The sequence below is a fragment of the Vulpes vulpes genome, chromosome 15 (genome assembly GCF_048418805.1).
Source record: "Vulpes vulpes isolate BD-2025 chromosome 15, VulVul3, whole genome shotgun sequence".
NCBI classification, from domain to species: Eukaryota; Metazoa; Chordata; class Mammalia; order Carnivora; family Canidae; genus Vulpes; species Vulpes vulpes.
In genome coordinates this window covers 112,365,818-112,384,234 of record NC_132794.1, presented here as the reverse complement: position 1 = coordinate 112,384,234, position 18,417 = coordinate 112,365,818, and the positions used below count along the sequence as shown (strand labels likewise).

Here is an 18,417-nt window from a genome sequence, read left to right as displayed (position 1 = left end):
AAACGTTCCTCTCTCTGGGATCACAACAAATTACATACCATGCAAAGGGGCGCCTGGCTGGCTCAGGAGGTGGAACGTGCAACTCTTGATCCCAGGGTCATGAGTTTGAGCCCCACCCCATGTTGGGTGTAGAGATTATTGAAAAAACAATACAGTGTAGAAATACAACAGCATGATGCCTCTTAAAAGGAACAAAAAAGCCACAAAGAGTGTTTACAGGTGCAAACTCTGAGAAGGAATGAGCTTAGCCACTCTCAGAACAGACGTGCCAAGACTAGGGCTAGTGGGAGAGGGAGGGATGCAGGGGAGGTGGGCGACAGGCAACTATGAGAGGTATAGGGCTCGTGGGCCACGTACGAGTCTAGAATTTGCCCTACAAAACTATGAGAGTTTTAAGTAGGAATAACATCTTTTCTGTGTACTTTCAAAGACGACTCTGGCTGCCAAGGGAATGAAGTACATGGGGTACCCATGAGAATGAAGAGCTGTCTCTGGTGCTCCTGCAGATGCTAGGTCCACCTGAACATACGCTCCTCCCTGGACAGTGAGCTTCAAGGCAGGAACCTAAAGTACCTAGTAGCTGGACGCAGAGTGGTATCAGTTAATGAGAGAAAGAACTCTTACCCACCCGGAGTTCTCCCTAACACCTGACCTGATCTTTCACATGTGATGGGCCTTAAAGCAAGTGCCAGTTTCCCCTGGTGATGAGTGGTGGGCATCATAGTTAGGTGTGGCCTAACACTAGAGAAGCCAACTTATTCCAGAAATGCAATTGGACTGACTGGTTCAATAAAAACCACAGGAAGTATTTATCATGCAAAGGGAGACAGTGACTGAAGAGTTCAAATTAAGTACCAGTTCGACAAGTAGATTCTCCAGGGGTGGGAAGTCCCCCCATGTTTGGTATTACTCACCAAAAAAGAAAAAAATCTAATCTTTTTGTTTTCAACAGATTTATGCAGCTGGCACCACCGTACTATTTCAGTAACCTGCCTCCTAGCGAAAGTAAGGATATCCTACGTCAAGTAATGGATCACCTTTCACCTCTATCAACAATGAAAAAGGAACCGAAAATGTGTGAGAAGTGCCCTGAGACTACTGAGCAGAGATGCACCATCCAGTGACTTCAGAATCTTCCATAAAAAGCAAGATGTGCAATAAGTGCCCCACACTAGCCTAACAGCCGGTCTGCCGGAGGGAGGTGCAGACGCTCAACTTGAATGAGATCATGCCGCATGAGTCTTGAAAAAAAAAATACTTTGTATATTATTTAAAAATAAAAAAATAGAAGTTTTTATTGAGTTCTTTAAATTACGACTCCCATGTTTTCCTTCTTATTGGAAAAGCTTTTAATCATTCATAATTTGACCAAATTTTTTTTTTAAAAAACTATTTTGTAAATGTGTCACAGACACAGGGGACAGAACCCTACTCTTTTGTAGAGGACCTTACTCTGAATAAAGTCGTGAGTTTTTCAGTAAATCTGAGAGCTGTTTTCTGGTAATTTTACAAACACAAAATCACCAACTACTGTCCATGGGAAATGGGTCACACGGAGAGGTGCTCTTTCAGTCTGTCCATGATTTCGTTCATCCGGTCACCTGGAATCAACATCACGGTTCGCAAGGGCTTCATGGGGACGTCATCAAAGGACCACCTGCCTCCCAGACGAGTGTCGCTCTCTTCCTGCACCGAGTAGCTGAACTTCAGGATGGCCTTCTGAACCGAACGTAAAATTGTAAGTTAAAGTTTCAGACAACCCAAAGGGAAACTTGTTTAAAGGGCAGCCAGGAATATTGTCTGACGTGCTTACAAGTGACGGCAAACAGAAGCCGAACAATAAAATTAGCTCAAACGGGATATTCCAGCAGAAGTTACACAATGCTTACCAGATTTCTAACCTACAGGAAAAGCATGGAGAGCAGTGTGTCCCAGTCTTAAGTGTTTATAAATCAACAGGAAAGACTCCTAGCATTTTGACAATGAGATTCAGAATGGTCCCCACACACTGGTCTTTCCTCACTGTGCTGGCATCAAGCTGTGTGAAGACAGGCGTGTGTGTAACCAGGCCATCTTCAAACACCCATCCGGCCTTCCCTGAAAAAAATCTAAGGTGCTCGGGGGATACACGTTTAATTTTCACTGTTTACTTCCTGAAAAACAAAGGTAGAGCTGAATCTGCAGTATTTAGTATTTTGCAGAAGTCTTTTTCCAAAAAAAGTAGTTACAGATGCCCTCTAATCCAGGAAAGTAAGTTACTCCTCAGATTGACTATCTTTGAGCAAGAAAGCAGATTCTCTGGCATCTAGCTGTCCATCATGGCACAAGCTACCTTTCTGGAAGAAAGTGCTAGAAATCCTGTTAAGTGGGAGGACATCCAGGAGCAAGGACACAGAGAAGCATGTGAGCCTTCACAGGGCAGCAAGGCCTACGCCAGCTTCCACATGAACCAGCTACATGACCTCAGATGATGGCTCTCCTCCCCAACTCTGCATGCCCATCTGTAAACTAAGACTAACGTCTACCTCATGGCGTGGTTCCAGAACAAAAGGTCTTCTAGTAAGCATGTGGACAGTGCTTGATCACCATTCAAAGTTCATGGCCCTTTTCCTCTCCACATTCCACCCCAGGGGCTGGGGTCTAGGGACAAGCCTGCTGGTAGTGTAGTAGGCGCAGGCAAGCAAGCCCCTGCCAGGAGGTACTAGGTGTTAGCGCCGCTTATTAAGTCCCTGCAGGGGACATACTAGATATGGACGCTGTGTGAGCCCCCTGCCGAGATGTACTAGGCATGGGCCCCGGGTAAGCCCCCGCGGGAAGGTACTAGGTGTGCGCCCCGGTTGAGCCCCCGTGAGGAGGTACTAGGTGTGGGCACTGCGTGAGCCCCTACAGGGAGATACTAGGTGTGGGCCCCAGGTGAGCCCCCACCGGGATGTACTAGGTGTGGGCCCCGGGTGAGCCCCCACCGGTATGTACTAGGCTTGAGCTCCCACAGGGATGTACTAGGTGTGGGCCCTGGGTGAGCCCCCACCAGGATGTACTAGGCTTGAGCTCCCACAGGGATGTACTAGGCGTGGGCCCTGCGTGAGCCCCCGCAGGGATGTACTAGGTGTGGGCCCTGAGTGAGCCCCCGCAGGGAGGTACTAGGTGTGGGCCCCGAGTGAGCCCCTACCGGGATGTACTAGGTGTGAGCCCCGCGTGAGCCCCTGCAGGGAGGTACTAGGTGTGGGCACCACGTGAGCCACCAACTGCCAGCTACATGAAGTAAAGTGTGGCCGTACTCCGAGGACTCAGCAGCAAATCTTGCCTATGGTCCAGAAAGCTCTGGTTTACGTTAAAAAAAAATAGAACAGGACAGTCTTACCTCATAGAAAAATTCTTCCTCTGCATTTGCAAACATTAACTCCTCTTTCTCTTCTTGGTTGCTCCCTTTCTTTTTGGAATTTTTTCCAGCTTCCACAAACGTCTTGCTAATCAGAAGGTAGAAGTAACACTTCCCACACGGCTTATTAGTTTTGTGTGCTTCTGCTAGTTCTTTCCTACAAAGCACAACACAGAGACGGTCTGCCTGCTGAGCCTGGTGAAAATCCAACAAGCCAGAGCACAGGGAAACCAGAGAGGCCTCCGCAGGGGTTCTGTGGTCTCTGACACAGGCTCGAACAAGTCAGATCTGGACACTTCTAAGGCATGAGTTTTATTTATGTGGTCAGTTGCACTTGTGATCGACTACGACGGGGTTTTGTAGTAAGCAGGATGAGCCCCTCAGATTATGCTGCGATGTGGATACACAGCAAATAAGAGGGGTCTCAAAGGCAGCATCACTGCTCTGCCTCTGCAGAACTAAAAATATGTAAGAATTTGGATTTTTAAAAACATTTAGCAGAGACATAAAGGCACAGAGCTATAACCAATGCCATTAATCTCCAAACACCAGAGTCAAGCACTAGGACTAGAGTCCTGACATGCTGCAGAAATGGCACACCAGGACACACATCCCCTAGATTCTAGGATAATCAGTAGAATGGCAACATAGCCTTCATTTTTTTCCTTCCAAAAACTGCCCGTGTCCCTATACATCTGTCCAAAGATGTAAAGACTTCAGCTTTAAGAGAGGATGATCAGGAAAAAGCAGATCACTCTCCTGTGATACCAAATACACATGAGCTCCAGCTGATCAAAAAAAAGACAAAGCAAAACAAAGAACATGCAGCAAAAGTATGATGAGTGCCAGCTGGGCATGAGGGGGTGAGAGTAAAACGATCAAGAATGAACTGGGTAAGTGGGAAACCCGAAGGTTCAGCCTGTCCTTACATCCCCACCAACTACTACCAGGCAAGCATGGGCACCACGACCTGGAGCAACAGCGCCTGTGCATGCGGCACAGGGGCCAGTCTATATTTCCATCCCACTCTACCTCAAAGCACAACAAGCCCAATTCTTAGCTCTTGACAATTAAATGTAAACCTAAAGTCCCTGCATTAAGAAAGTACTGGGTGGCATAGTTTCAACTCCTGGTTTCAGCTCAGGTCATGATCTCAGGGCAGTGAGATCAAACCCCCCGTTGGACTCCATGTTCAGTGGGGAGTCTGCTTGTGAGGTTCTCTTTCCCTCTCTTCCCCTCTGCCTTTCCACTCGTGCTTTCTCCTTCTCTAAAATAGGGAAGAAAGAAAAAGAAAAAGAAAAACCACAAAACAAAAACAAAAACAAAAATTAAAAACAGCAAACCTCAAGAAGCCAGAGACACAGTATCAGGACTGCAGCTTCCTTAGTTAAAAAACATCCCAGTAGAATTTAGGAATTGTACCCAGTTTTTGTTATCAGAATAACTGTTCAGCATTTTATCCACGTTACAGAAATCTGGGAAGATGATGAAAACTTTAGTCCAGTAGGGGGTAAAAAGTCTATATAAACTCATCTGTGTTTATACCCTGTACATCTTCTAAGACTGTTGAGACTACGGTCACAAGACATTAGGAAGCCTGCTGCTAAGCAGGGACAGGCCTCTGGCAGGAGGAGGTGTCCTCCGAGGCACAGGGCTGCCGAAAGGGCGGGCGGGGCGCTTCCCACTACTGAAATCCCTCTGCCAAGTCCACCTGGGAAAAACCTCTGTTCAGAGGCATGTGGCCCAGTCTCTTACTGGAGCTGCTGGTGCATGGGCAGCGCAATCTGAGGAGGGACGTTAATGAACCTCTCGCTGAGGAGAAAGCCCACAGGCTTGGAGTTGTCGTTTAAAAGTGTATCCAGCTGTTCCACCAAACTCTTTCCACAGTTCTTCTCACAGGAGCTCAGGATCAGCTCTTTAATTTGTTCAGCACACTGGGTTCCCTAGGAAGCAAAGACAAGGCTTGCCGTTCAGTACAGGCCGCACCTGGAGCAGAAAAGAGAGTGAGAGCTCTCTAGCACTTTCTATCTTACAGTCAGGCCAGTCTCCTGGCATCGCCTTTAACAACCCCACCTGTCCTCGGTGTTCACTGCTTAAGCATTTCTCAAAATTAACTACACCTGGCTATTTACGGTCCTATGAGCAGTGGTGACAGCGCGTTACACCTACACTCACACACCGGAACAGCCATTCCAGTCCACTTCGTAGAGACAGATGGACGTAACTGGAAAGTTCATGTAAAACCTGAAGATGAGGGGCAGCCCGGGTGGCTCAGCGGTTTAGCGCCACCTTCGGCCCAGGGCGTGACCCTGGAGTCCCGGGATCAAGTCCCACATTGGGCGGGCTCCCTGCATGGAGCCTGCTTCCCCCTCTGCCTGTGTCTCTGCCTCTCTCTCTCTCTCTGTGTCTCCCATGAATAAGTAAATAAAATCTTAAAAAATAAATAAATAAATAAAACCTGAAGATAAATGGTGACCTGCACCTTACTCTGAGGAGAGTAAACAGCTTATTCTCCCTTTTCTTAGAACTCAACGAATCAATAAAGAGACAAATGGAAGCACAAGTGAAGGTCAGCACGTGCCCTCTGCTGCAGGAAGCAACAAAGCCTCACAAAGGAAGAGCCACAGACAGCAGCACCACCAGCTCTGGTATCAATACCAACACCAGGACCCCAGTTCTGAATGGTTCTCTACACCACGAGGAGCCATGACTTTCATGTTTGAGATCATTCAGCATAAAAACACTCTCACATTTGAAAAAAATTACAGTGGGGCACCTAGGGGGCTCAGGTCATGACCTTAGGGTGGGTCCTGGGATCAAGCCCCACAGCAGGCTCCCTGCTCAGCAAAGAGTCTGCTTCTCCCTCTCTGCTCTAATAAATAAAATCTTTAAAAAAAAAAAAAACCCAAAAAACAAGATTATAGTGAGATTTCACAAGAGCACATATCCTTATTGTTAATTCCATTGCTGATATAAAAAGTCATCATACATTAAAGTGACTTGGGTCTAAGGAACAGTCTGATGCCACCCAGTGAAACCAACCTTTCTTTCAGTTAAATTTAAAAGACTTATGAACCCAAAAATCTCATCTTCATCCACATCGTCATCGCTGTCTTCTGAAACATCCGTCTGCTATTTTAAAAAGAAAAAGAATTAAAGTTGTACATTTGGTTGGGATAAGCAGAATACCAAGTCACGCTTCGGTTTTCAAACACCATCCTTGGCCACCATCACGGCAGGGAAGTGTCACAGGCTGAGGACCATGGGCCTTGCCCTGATCAGCTCACCTCACTTGCTTCTGCTCCCCCCTTTTACATTGTGGATGACCCCTTCCTGCTCCAAAATTCTTTATACTAGATTCGCAGTATGTCACCAGAACAGATAAAACTTCCTGAAATCAACCACTTCAGTCTGTCTTCAAAGACACCTGGCTGCAGCCAGCCCTTGCTTGTCCCTCCGTGGATCCCCTGCAGTCACAGGCCTCCAGAGCCCAGGCCCAGCCCCAGCATGGGTGAGAGCGAACAATGCTTGGGCGCCACTCCTCCTACCACGTGAAGAGAAAAGAGGGCAAGAAAGGAACGAGACCTAAGAATGAAATGCTTTGGTGTTGAGTTTAATAAGTTCTTTATAGATCTTGGAAACTAGCCCTTTATCTGATACGTCATTTGCAAATATCTTCTCCCATTCTGTAGGTTGTCTTTTAGTTTTGTTGACTGTATCCTTTGCTGTGCAAAAGCTTCTTATCTTGATGAAGTCCCAATAGTTCATTTTTGCTTTTGTTTCTTTTGCCTTCATGGATGTATCTTGCAAGAAGTTACTGTGGCCGAGTTCAAAAAGGGTGTTGCCTGTGTTCTCTTCTATGATTTTGATGGACTCTTGTCTCACATTTAGATCTCTCATCCATTTTGAGTTTATCAAAGAAACAAACAATCCAATCATGAAATGGGCAAAAGACATGAAGAGAAATCTCACAGAGGAAGACATGGACATGGCCAACATGCACAAGAGAAAATGCTCCGCATCACTTGCCATCAGGGAAATACAAATCAAAACCACAATGAGATACCACCTCACACCAGTGAAAATGGGGAAAATTAACAAGGCAGGAAACAACAAATGTTGGAGAGGATGCAGAGAAAAGGGAACCCTCCTGCACTGTTGGTGGGAATGTGAACTGGTGCAGCCACTCTGGAAAACTGTGTGGAGGTTCCTCAAAGAGTTAAAAATAGACCTGCCCTATGATCCAGCAATTGCACTGTTGGGGATTTACCCCAAAGATTCAGATGCAATGTAACGTCGGGACACCTACACCCCGATGTTTCTATCAGCAATGGCCACAATAGCCAAACTGTGGAGGGAGCCTCGGTGTCCATCGAAAGATGAATGGAAAAAAAAAAAAGATGATGGATAAAGAAGATGTGGTTTATGTATACAATGGAATATTACTCAGCAATTAGAAACGACAAATACCCACCATTTGCTTCAAAGTGGATGGAACTGGAGGGTATTATGCTGAGTGAAATAAGTCAATCGGAGAAGGACAGTGTATGTTCTCATTCATTTGGGGAATATGAATAATAGTGAAAGGGAATATAAAGGAAGGGAAAAGAAATGTTGGGAAATATCAGGAAGGGAGACAGAACATAAAGACTCCTAACTCGGGGAAACGAACTAGGGGTGGTGGAAGGGGAGGAGGGCGGGGGGTGGGGTGAATGGGTGACGGGCACTGAGGGGGGCACTTGACGGGATGAGCACTGGGTGTTATTCTGTATGTTGGTAAATTGAACACCAATAAAAATTAATTAAAAAAAAAAAAAAGAGGGATCCCTGGGTGGCGCAGCGGTTTGGCGCCTGCCTTTGGCCCAGGGCGCGATCCTGGAGACCCGGGATCAAATCCCACGTCGGGCTCCCGGTGCATGGAGCCTGCTTCTCCCTCTGCCTGTTTCTCTGCCTCTCTCTCTCTCTCTTTGTGACTATCATAAATAAATAAAAATTAAAAAAAAAAAATAAATAAAAGAATGAAATGCTTGACTCCGACCTGAACTTCCAGACTCTACAGACAAGCCCTCCCCCGGGGGCCTCCGCCTCCACCTCTCCATGTGCTGCTGGTGCAGTGGTGCTGGTGCACGTGTTCAGGCGACACACTCACTGCGTCCCCGGCCCCTAGCGTGAGGTCTGGCAAAGACAATGTCCTTGGGGACCATGTGCTGAAGGAAGGAAATGAAATGAGGCTGCTGCTTTATCTACAGAACGCCAGCAGGGACCCACGACTGTCCCATGTGTCTCCCTGACGCTCTTCTGTGGGAAGGGACTCACAGCTCTGCCTCCTGCAGCAGCACCCAGGCTCACTAAGGTAGGGCCAGTGGAGCAGGGGTGCTCCCGGGGGCCACAGGGCGAGTACAGGGCCACGAAACCTGCCTCTGTGGGGACAGGGCATCAGACCAGTGACTCAAGGGGCCTGAGGAAGTAGTCCTGGTCTCCTGCTACTGACAGGGAGACTCAGGCACAGGCACTACCAGGCTTTAAAAGCAACATCTGGGGGCAGCCCGGGTGGCTCAGTGGTTTAGCGCTGCCTTCAGCCCAGGGCCTGATCCTGGAGACCTGGAATCGAGTCCCACGTCAGGCTCCCTGCATGGAGCCTGCCTCTCTCTCTCTCTCTGTCTCTCAAGAATATATAAATAAAATCTTTGGGGGGGAAAAAAGGCAGCATTTGTGCTGAAGCAGTTTCACCTGTAGAACTAGGGTGGGCAGCATGGCCTAGGGAGTAAAACCATGTGCCAAAATGAGAGATGTTTCAAGCTCTACGAATCCAGGAGATACACAGAGAGAGAACAGGCAGGTAACTCAGAACACAAACACCAGCCATGAGAGAACTGGGGCACATCTACTCAGGCAACAGAATTAGTCCACCAGCCCTGGTCCCTCAAGACCAACCTGGGACAGATGTCCTGCAGCTCACAGGTCTCCCACCTACGGTGGCAAAATACATGCAGTACCAAGAGGGCCAGGGGTAGGAAAAGGAACCCTCAGTGTCGAATTCTAAGCAATCCCCAAAATTGGGGCACCGGGTGGGCTCAGTCACAGGAACATGTGACTCTTGCTCTCAAGGTTGTGAGTTCAGTGGGGCACAGAGCTTACTTTAAAAAAAGGGGGGGGGGGAATCCCCCAAATGGTCACTGGGCTCACAAGCAGTTAGCATCCCCTGGAGCACACTCAGTGTTCCTCCTTGATGGTCATCAGCCATCAAAGCAACACCACATGGGGGCTGCCTCTCCACAGGGGCCACGGTCACAATCCCATCAGTCTCATCCATGACCACCTGCTTACCGCACACCCCAGCAAAAGCCCCACCCACCTGACCCGTTCACTGCCTCAAGCCTCCTCCTTTTTTTTTTTTTTTTTTTTAAAGAAAGGGGGTTACTTTTTATTTATTTATGATAGTCACAAAGAGAGAGAGAGAGAGGGGCAGAGACACAGGCAGAGGGAGAAGCAGGCTCCATGCACCAGGAGCCCGACGTGGGATTCGATCCCGGGTCTCCAGGATCGCGCCCTGGGCCAAAGGCAGGCGCCAAACCGCTGTGCCACCCAGAGATCCCAAGCCTCCTTCTTCGACACAATTCCTAGGGCCTTTGTCCTGAGCAACTCCACCTAACCCCTCACCCCTGAATCTCCCTACTCTAGCCACACAAGCAGGGCATGCCCTGCAGGCCCCCGCCCTTTCCCCTCCACAGCCCTTGGGACTGCCTTCTCTACAGGAGTCCAAATCCCCCCAGTCCCAGAGGCTCTGGTGAAAGTTCTGGGCAGTCCCTCTCCTAGCGACAGAAGTCTCTGTCGCTGGGACGCCCTGAGGACCTCTGCGGAAGCCAAAAGCTGTAACTGTCACTGTGAAGTTACCCGTAGAACCATCCCGTTGAAGGCTGAATCCTCCACTGACCTAAGCTCTTTCAAGAATAAAAGTGTTTCTTGTTGGACAGTCTTAGGACACGGTTAGAAGGTAGAGGAGGGTCAGCAATGGATGTTCTACATGGAGAAGCCACCTAAGACAGACACTGAAGCAAGCCACTCCACCATTCGCAGTCTTATTGAGGCGATCTTACTGACAGAGAGACTGACTGGGTGGACCAACGATTCTGGCGCCATGCAGCTTTTCTCCACAAAGCTTGGACCTCACCCACAGCTTCGACAAGCTAGGGGCATGGTGGGGAGGTCGCAGGGTAGTTACCTAAAGTGCAGCCTTCTGTGCGGCCTTCTGTGCACCCCTTTCTGGATGATCAAAACAAGCCTTCTCCCAGGTCACGGCACAAGCACCAACAAGACGGAGGGCCGAAGATGGAGTGAGTGTTGATAACACTCCTACAGACACTGATCAGCTGGAGGGAACAGGTGTCTGGTGAGAGGTCTGCCTTTCCCACTGCTCTAGAAGGAAACTACTGTACTACTGCTTTCACTTTCTTCACTTTAGTGCCATGAGGTTTAGTAACAAGACGCTGGTGAGCCTATCCGATAGTTCCAGAACCTCAGTGGAGTACTGGTTGTAAAAGCCAGGTAGAGGTATTTAGGAGAGGAGACAGGGGCTGTGAATGCCAGCTTGTTGAAGACCTTCGGCTTTGACCACAATGGGAGATGGCTAAAGGTGAGGTGGTGAGTGGGTGCAGTAGACCGAAGTGGTGCTGCTTCTGTACCATGACCCCAATGGCACGTTCTGGGAACGGGAAAAGACATCAACTGTGGGCACTGAGACTACAGCACCGGCCACGTGCTGCTGCTCTAAGCACCAAGTGCTCAGCAACTCGCGCTGCTTCTGCAATGCCGGATGAAGTAGGGACCGGGACCATCCTCATTTTCAGAGATGGAAGTGGAAACAGACCAAGGTCACGGTGCTAGATTCTATTCTTCACAGACGGCCGCCACAGTCCAGTCCTACATTCTCTTCTGACAAAGTAACCTAGCCCCTACTCCAACTGAATGCTGAGGTCCATGCACCCTCCCCTTGAACCTCTGCAGACCCTCACGTCTGATTAATAGGACAGCGGAAATACAGTGCTGTGCACTTGTGCCTGGTTCTTTTGGGCTGCTTGCTCCTGGAACCCAGCTGCTTCATAGAGGGGCCCATGCCACGAAGAAACGGAGGCCCCTGACCCATAATCCCAGCTGGGCTCCATCTGGACAGCTGGCATGACCTTGCTGATCATGTGAGTGAGCCATCTTGAAAGTGAATCCTCTGGCCTCCCACTGGCTAATGAGACACAGAGCAGACAGGAGTTGTTCTCACTGAGCTCTGTCCAAATGAGCCAAAAAGATGACCATTGCTACTGTGACAGTAAACTGCAGGCAGTATGTATGGCAGCCCCAGAAAACCCAAAACCACCATGGGGAGGCAGAGGCAGGCCTCACCCCTCCTGCTGTGCCTCCTCCAAAAGCTCCCTCCAGTGCTTCACGCCCTCCCTTCCAGGTCACCCCCACCCCCCACTGTGGCCCCCACCACAGCTCCTTTGCAGACTCTGCCACTGACTCCTCCAAGTAATTGGTATTAGCAGTGTCTGTCCCATCCTCCCTGGGCAACCGTCCATCTGCTGAGGACACCCAGGTCTCCAGCCACTGCTCACACCTCCCTCACATGTATCACAGGCAAATCAAACTCAACACGTGTACACCCGAACTCAGGTTCCCTCCTGGCCTCTTCTTCCATGTTTGCAATCTTGGTCACTGGAGGCAGACACTTGGGAGCCACCCTTGACCCCTCAACTCAGCCCCATCACTCATTAAGCTCCATTATCTCTCGTCTCCTAAATATCTTCTAAATCACCCCTTTTTCTCACTATCCATTGGCACTCCTGGGAATCCAGCATTCAGGAATCTTGGAAATTACTGGAATGACTTTATAACCAGTCTCCCTCCGGTAACATCTCTTTCCAGTTTGAGCTCCTGGCCCGTCCGCTAAACCTTGGGAGGATCTTAACACAACAAAGAACTAATTTAATCAGAACAAACATAACTCCCGCTTACCTTTATCACACTCCCAATATGGTTTTGTTGAATTAAGAGATCAGTTAGTTCTGCAGTGTTCACAGGAGCCTTTAGGAAAAGCTAAGGAGAAGAAAAAAAAAAAAAAACTTTAAATGAAAATCAAAACGCAATTTTTAACAAAACTCTAACATCCATACTCAAATAATAAAGTATCAATGATAGAAGACAACTCAGAAGAGCAATCGCAGGAGGAAAAGAAAAGCCCTTGGAAAAGAGAAACAATCCTTCCTACTCTGCAGGGTAGAGAGAACAGGAATAGGAATTCTAAAATAAAGGATGAAATTTGACCTAGCTTGTGTTGAATGGCCTGGATTTTCTTAGAAGAGCAAATTTGTGTGTAGAGGGTAAATGACTATACCTGTTGCAATAACTTCTTAATTCCGTCATGATCCTTGTCGGAGATGGAATAAGCTTCAAATTCAACATTCACTTCCTGTAAATAACACACAAAATAGGTCATCACACATAACTCCCTAAGATAATTCAGGCAGTATTTTCTACTTTGCAGCTTTTTCTTTTCCTTCTGCCTCTATTGTTTTTGGCTCTATCTCTATCTATAGAACGTGCCAGGAGAAAGGACACAAAGAAAATGTTATCTGAAGAACTGTCTAGGTTTCAAATAGGCAAAAATATTGCCAAGATTGCCATCTGCACAGGTTACAAAGCACCTTCACGCCATCTCATCTGACACATAAGCCTGGGAACAAAAAACTCAGACTGATCTAGTTTCAATGTAGAGGAAGTCTGCTCCAGAAAAAACAGTCACAGCAGCCACAAAGAAGAAATTATTTACCTGATTACAATAAGGATGAGCAAAGCGCAGAATCACTTCACAAGTCCCCAGCACTGCCTACCGCTTGATGCCCTTGATTCAGCCCATGCATCTGAGGCTACACTTCATTCACCTGACAAATACTGACCACCACGTACATTAGCACTGTGCCAGGCACTCGTGACGAAAAGGTAAGCAAAGCAGACATGAATGATTCTGCCCTCGTGGAGCTTACAATTTAGGGGAGAACATAGGCTTTAAGGAAATATTCATGGAGATAAATATAAAGTTGCAACTATATGTGCTATAAAACACAGGTACACGGTGCTGTAACAACGTGAAAAATAGGTAAGAAAATCAGGAAAGAGGGTATTATGCTGAGTGAAATAAGTCAATCGGAGAAGGACAAACATTATATGGTCTCATTCATTTGCGGAATATAAAAAATAGTGAAAGGGAATGAAAGGGAAAGGAGAAAAAATGAGTGGGAAATATCATAAAGGGAGACAGAACATGAGAGACTCCTAACTCTGGGAAACGAACAAAGGGTGGTGGAAGGGGAGGTGGGCGGGGGGTGGGGGTGACTGGGTGATGAGCACTGAGGGGGGTACTTGATGGGATGAGCACTGGGTATTATTCTGTATGTTGGCAAATTGAACTCCACCAAAAAAAAAAAAAAAAAAAGTCAGGAAAGTCTTCCCTTAGAGAAGTGACACAAGCTGGGAGGGACTTCCTGGCACTCGGGCACCTGGGTGGCTCAGCTGGTTGAGCATCTGCCTTCAGCTCAGGTCATGGTCCCAGAGTCCTGGGATTGAGGCCCACACTGGGCTCCCTGCTCAGCAGGCAGTCTGCTTCTCCCTCTGTTCCTCACCCCACTCATGCTCAAATAAAATCTTAAAAAAAAAAAAAAAAAAATTAAAGAGTTCCTGGCCCCGAGAACAGCACATACTATGGCCCAGAGGCCAACAAACTATGTTAAGTACATGATACTATATGAAGCAAAACAATGAAAACAGAACCTAATCTGTAATGCTACTTGTGTCCCATAAATCAATGAAAGGATTGCTTCACACCAAAAGCAAAACCTTAGAGGCTTATAAGCCTCCACAAGATCAGTCCTAAATCATACCTTGGTAAGTGACACATTTATTTTGGGGCTCTGCTAAAATAATGTGTTCACACATAGTTCCAAGTATAGCAGATTCTGGAATTTGGGTCTTCGCTGAAGGCCAGAGAGGTCAGTCACAGCTACTTGTGCCCAGTTATCCTGACTGTGCATACATTTAAGCGTCCCCTGGGCTGTTACATTCGCCAGGGGGTATTGAGGCCAGTTTATCAAGTTCAAATCCTGACTCCTGGAAGGAGGCTCAGCCAGATTGTGAGGGCGACACAGCCCGGGTGGGTAGGGGGTGAGGACGTGTTCCAAACAGGGTCAAACTAAACCATGTAACAAACTGTCACAATTCAGGTATTCAGTGCATTCCTTAAAAAAGAAACAAATTCTTTAAAGGATGCTTTTAGGGTTTTTTTTTCCTTGTCTGGACAGATGTCTCCGACCTCTGCCCCAGGCTATGATGGCACCAGCACCGCAGCCGATACCAAATGGACCATCTGCCCAGCACCCCTTGCCCTGGGAATCACTCCCCATCCACGTGGTTTCAGGGGAAACAGCCACCTTTGTGAAACAGAGCCCTGTCACTTACTCCCAAGTGACAGACTTCAGAACTAAAACTAGATGTGGCATCTCACCTGCTTGCTCTTTTGACTGACAAATCTCAGAAGCTGTTGGTATTTTCTATTCTCTGCTGTAAGGAGTAGAAACAGAAAAATAACCAAATATTTTGAATGTAACAAAGAGCAGGAAAGGAGAGAAGGAAAATGTGAAAGACTCCTCTGGTTTTCCACAGCATTCCAGGCTCAGTGACCCAGCGGTCCCTGAGGCCCCACTACTTCCTGCCCTTGGAGGTCTAAGATACCCCGGCACCCTCACCACCCACTCCCCTTCCTCCGCAGCTACACTCCAAGGGTCTGTGTTAAACACAAGCACCCGTCCCAGCCACATGGCCACAAGAACTTAACTAAGCATGCCTAGTGTTTTTCGTCTCATCTTTTCAGTACCCTGACCTGCTTATGTAAGTTCTTCTAGCCACATTCTATCACCAGCTCTGCCAGCTGCCTCAAAGCCAGTCACCCCTATTTTCTAAATCAGGCTTCACGTACACACGTGCGCATTTCCTTCCTTCTCTATATGCAGAGCAGGTCTGAGGTAGATTCTTCATTTCCAAAACAATGGTCAAGGATTTATTCATCACAATAATGACAAATGGATGTGGATGAGTGAACACCACAAAAACTAAAATAAAAGCCTCTTTCCAATAAATACAGGAATCAAGATCCACCAGGTGTAGGAAACTGCCGTGAAAGCCTTAACAATTTCTTCAATCAAGAATGGAATATATTTCAGTGGTAAATACGACAAAGAGCACAGAGATTCCAGTTGAAAGTCTTACTACCCACCCCCCAACTCCTACTCCTCAGAGGTCACTAACAATAGTTAAGTTAATCTTTCAAGAGGTTTCTGACACATAATCCCAGTTATTTCCTGTTTCTTCCTTCCCCTATATCTACTGCACCACACACACTGTCTTCATTTAAACTTGTTGTATATCCTCTGTCTTAAATGGTGCTAACTCCTAACTTTACATGGTTGATGTAAATACTAAATGAGTTAATAAAGTGCACAGACCCTGGAACAGCATGTATTATTATGATGACGAAAGAATAAATTCTTTGCAGTCCAGTTACTCTGTCAAAGGATGTATACATTTTAGATTCTGATACTGTCAAACTGTCCTCCAAAGACACTGCAATAAATTATACTCCCACCAACAGTATATACAAGTGCATGTTTTCTTACACTATAGTCAATGAGGATCATCACACTAATTTTTAATCACTGGAGTGCAACAGACTATCCATGTCAATTCAAGAAGCACTGATTGCTGTGCTTAGCAAAATAGCCAATAAAGTTCTAGGTGAAAAAAGGTGAGACCACATCCAAGGCAAGGGGCCAAAGAGCTGATTTCTAAGGGAAAGCTCTGTTCCCTGGAAGATTTATCATGCACCCAAGCCAGTCTCAGCCCTAATCCTGACTCATGTTCATCTCTGACTTGATATCCCCTTACTCTCCCTTGCTTATTCTGTTGTGGTCACACTAGCTACCTTCCAGTCCATCAACCAGGAGGTCTTTGGATTTTCCTATAAATGAAATGGAAAGCTGGTAGAATGTTCTGAACAGGGAAGAGGGAACACACCTACATTTAAAAAAGATCTCTCTTGGGCAGCCTGGGTGGCTGAGTGGCTTATCTGCCTTTGGCCCAGGGTGTGATCCTGGGGTCCTGGGATCAAGTCCCACGTCGGGCTCCCTGCATGGAGCCTGCTTCTCCCTCTGCCTCTGTCTCTGCCTCACTCTCTCTCTGTGTCTCTCATGAATAAATAAATAAAATCTTAAAAAATATATATGTATCTCTGGGGGGTTGTCTGGCTGGCTCAGTAGGAAGAGCCTGTGTGACTCTTGTTTGTGAGTTGGAGCCCCACCTTGGCCTTAAGAGTTCACTAAATAAAGTAAACTTCAAAGTATGGTACTGAGCATGCTTAGTATTGTATAAAAAAATAAAAAGATCTCTCTGGCTGCGGGTGTAGTGATGGTACAAGAATGGAGAAACAGCAAGTCACTGAAGTTACCCCGGGAGTCCAGGCAGGCGATGATGGAAGCATGGACTTGTGCATTAAGGCTGTTGGAGAATCCACAACGAAACCGTCTGGGTATGAAGATAAAACTAGCAGGATTTGGGATCCCCAGGTGGGTCAGCGGTTTAGCGCTGCCTTCGGCCCAGGGCGGTTGATCCTGGGGTCCTGGGATCCAGTCCAGCATCCGGCTCCCTGCATGGAGCCTGCTTCTCCCTCTGCCTGTGTCTCTGCCTCTATGTCTCTCATGAATAAATAAAATCTTAAAAAAAAAAAAAAAACTAGCAGGATTTATGGCAAGACTGGATGTGGCATGACAAAGGAGGAATTAAAGTCAATCACCAGGTTTGGGGTTTGAGTAAGTTGCCAATGGGGGGGGGGGGGGGGGGGTGGATTTAGAGAAATGGCAAAGAAGACCTGAAGCGCGAATTACCAATTCCGCTTTGGACGCAGTAGGTTTTACGTACCTAGTGGGCACTCAGTGCTCTTAAGGCCCGTTCAGTCCTACTGATTCATTCAACAAATATTAAGTTAAGTACCTACAATGCCAGGCGGTTCGGTAGAGGACAGTCTGGGGAAAAAATGGAACCCGGTTGCACCGCGAACCCAGCACCTGGACTCGGTGGGTGGGGCGGGGTCAGGTGCCTCGGAGGCAGAAGATGCAGCTTCACTGAGGTCACTGAGGTCACTGAGGTCTCAGCGAGGACCGGAGGGCGCCGCAGGGTGGAGAACAGCGTCGGAACACGAGGTCTGGAGGGCGGCCCGGGGGGCCCCGGCGGTTTAGCGCCGCCTTCGGCCCAGGGCGTGACCCCGGGGTCCTGGGATCGAATCCTGCGTCGGGCTCCCTGCGCGAGGCCTGCTGCTCCCTCTGCCTGTGTCTCTGCCTCTCTCTCTGTGTCTCTCATGAACAAATAAATAAAAATCTTTAAAAAGAAGGCCTGAGAAACGGAAAGAGGGCGCCGCAGGGCGGGCGGAGAATAAGCGGCGGGCCCCTGCCTACGGCTCCGGAGCCTGAAAGTCCCCCCCGCCCCCGCCCCGACAGAAACCAAACCGGGGCCGCACGTGTGCTTCTCACCTCGTCGACGCTCTCGTCGTCTTCATCCTCGTCTTCGTCGCTGTCTTCCTCGTCTTCGTCCTCATCTTCCACGCTGTCTTCCTCTTCCTCCTCGGCGCGCACGGCCGGGCCGCCCGGGTGCTGCGGGACCCCGCTGCCCACCGCGCGCCGCTTAGGCCTGGACGCCATCTTGCCGGCCTCCCTGCGCCTGCGCAGGCGCAGCAAGCCCGCCCTTCCGGACCCGCCCACACAAGCGGGGGGGGGGAGTGAGAGACGACGGACCACCTCGGCGCCGGGTCGGCGCCACCCCCAGGGGTTCTGATGGATTCCAAGGCCCGTGATCCCTAGGAGTCAAGTCAGTTCGGGGGTCCTGTTGGGGCACTTTCTTCCCCCCGTCTCCGTCCTGCCTCCCGCCCTCCGACGCTCCCCCCACCCCTC

At 48.3% G+C, this 18,417-nt stretch overlaps 2 protein-coding genes across 7 annotated transcripts in view; one reads left to right on the top strand and one right to left on the bottom strand.

Annotated features, from left to right (window-relative positions):
• DHX32 (DEAH-box helicase 32 (putative)) overlaps positions 1-1,482 on the top strand; it is a 51,698-nt gene extending 50,216 nt beyond the window's left edge. Inside the window, exon 12 of the mRNA XM_072740373.1 lies at positions 953-1,482. Coding sequence (XP_072596474.1) covers positions 953-1,124 — 172 coding nt within the window. The 3' untranslated portion in view covers positions 1,125-1,482. The remainder of the gene's footprint in view (positions 1-952) is intronic.
• BCCIP (BRCA2 and CDKN1A interacting protein) lies at positions 1,326-18,202 on the bottom strand. 6 transcript variants are annotated; one of them, XM_026010676.2, is made up of 7 exons: positions 18,001-18,199; positions 12,765-12,839; positions 12,386-12,466; positions 6,422-6,511; positions 5,135-5,322; positions 3,362-3,536; positions 1,326-1,719 (listed from the first exon to the last, which is right to left on the bottom strand). In XM_026010676.2, the coding sequence occupies exons 1-7, from the start codon at positions 18,166-18,168 to the stop codon at positions 1,549-1,551; spliced, it is 948 nt and encodes a 315-aa protein (XP_025866461.1). In that variant the 5' UTR covers positions 18,169-18,199; the 3' UTR covers positions 1,326-1,548. The 6 variants fall into 6 exon arrangements, with proteins under 6 accessions (XP_025866461.1, XP_072596478.1, XP_072596481.1 ...); XM_072740377.1 differs by having other exon boundaries at positions 1,326-1,716; XM_072740380.1 differs by having other exon boundaries at positions 1,326-1,716; positions 16,923-18,197.
• Positions 18,203-18,417: the final 215 nt, after the last annotated feature.

Excerpts from the sequence above, each read along its gene's own strand:
- BCCIP (XM_026010676.2), bottom strand. The coding sequence starts at position 18,168 with ATGGCGTCCAGGCCTAAGCGGCGCGCGGTGGGCAGCGGGGTCCCGCAG. Across the intron at positions 5,323-6,421 it reads TAAATTTAACTGAAAGAAAG|GGAACCCAGTGTGCTGAACA; the intron begins GTTGGTTTCACT and ends TTTGCTTCCTAG. Across the intron at positions 1,720-3,361 it reads AGGAAGAATTTTTCTATGAG|AAGGCCATCCTGAAGTTCAG; the intron begins GTAAGACTGTCC and ends CGTTCGGTTCAG.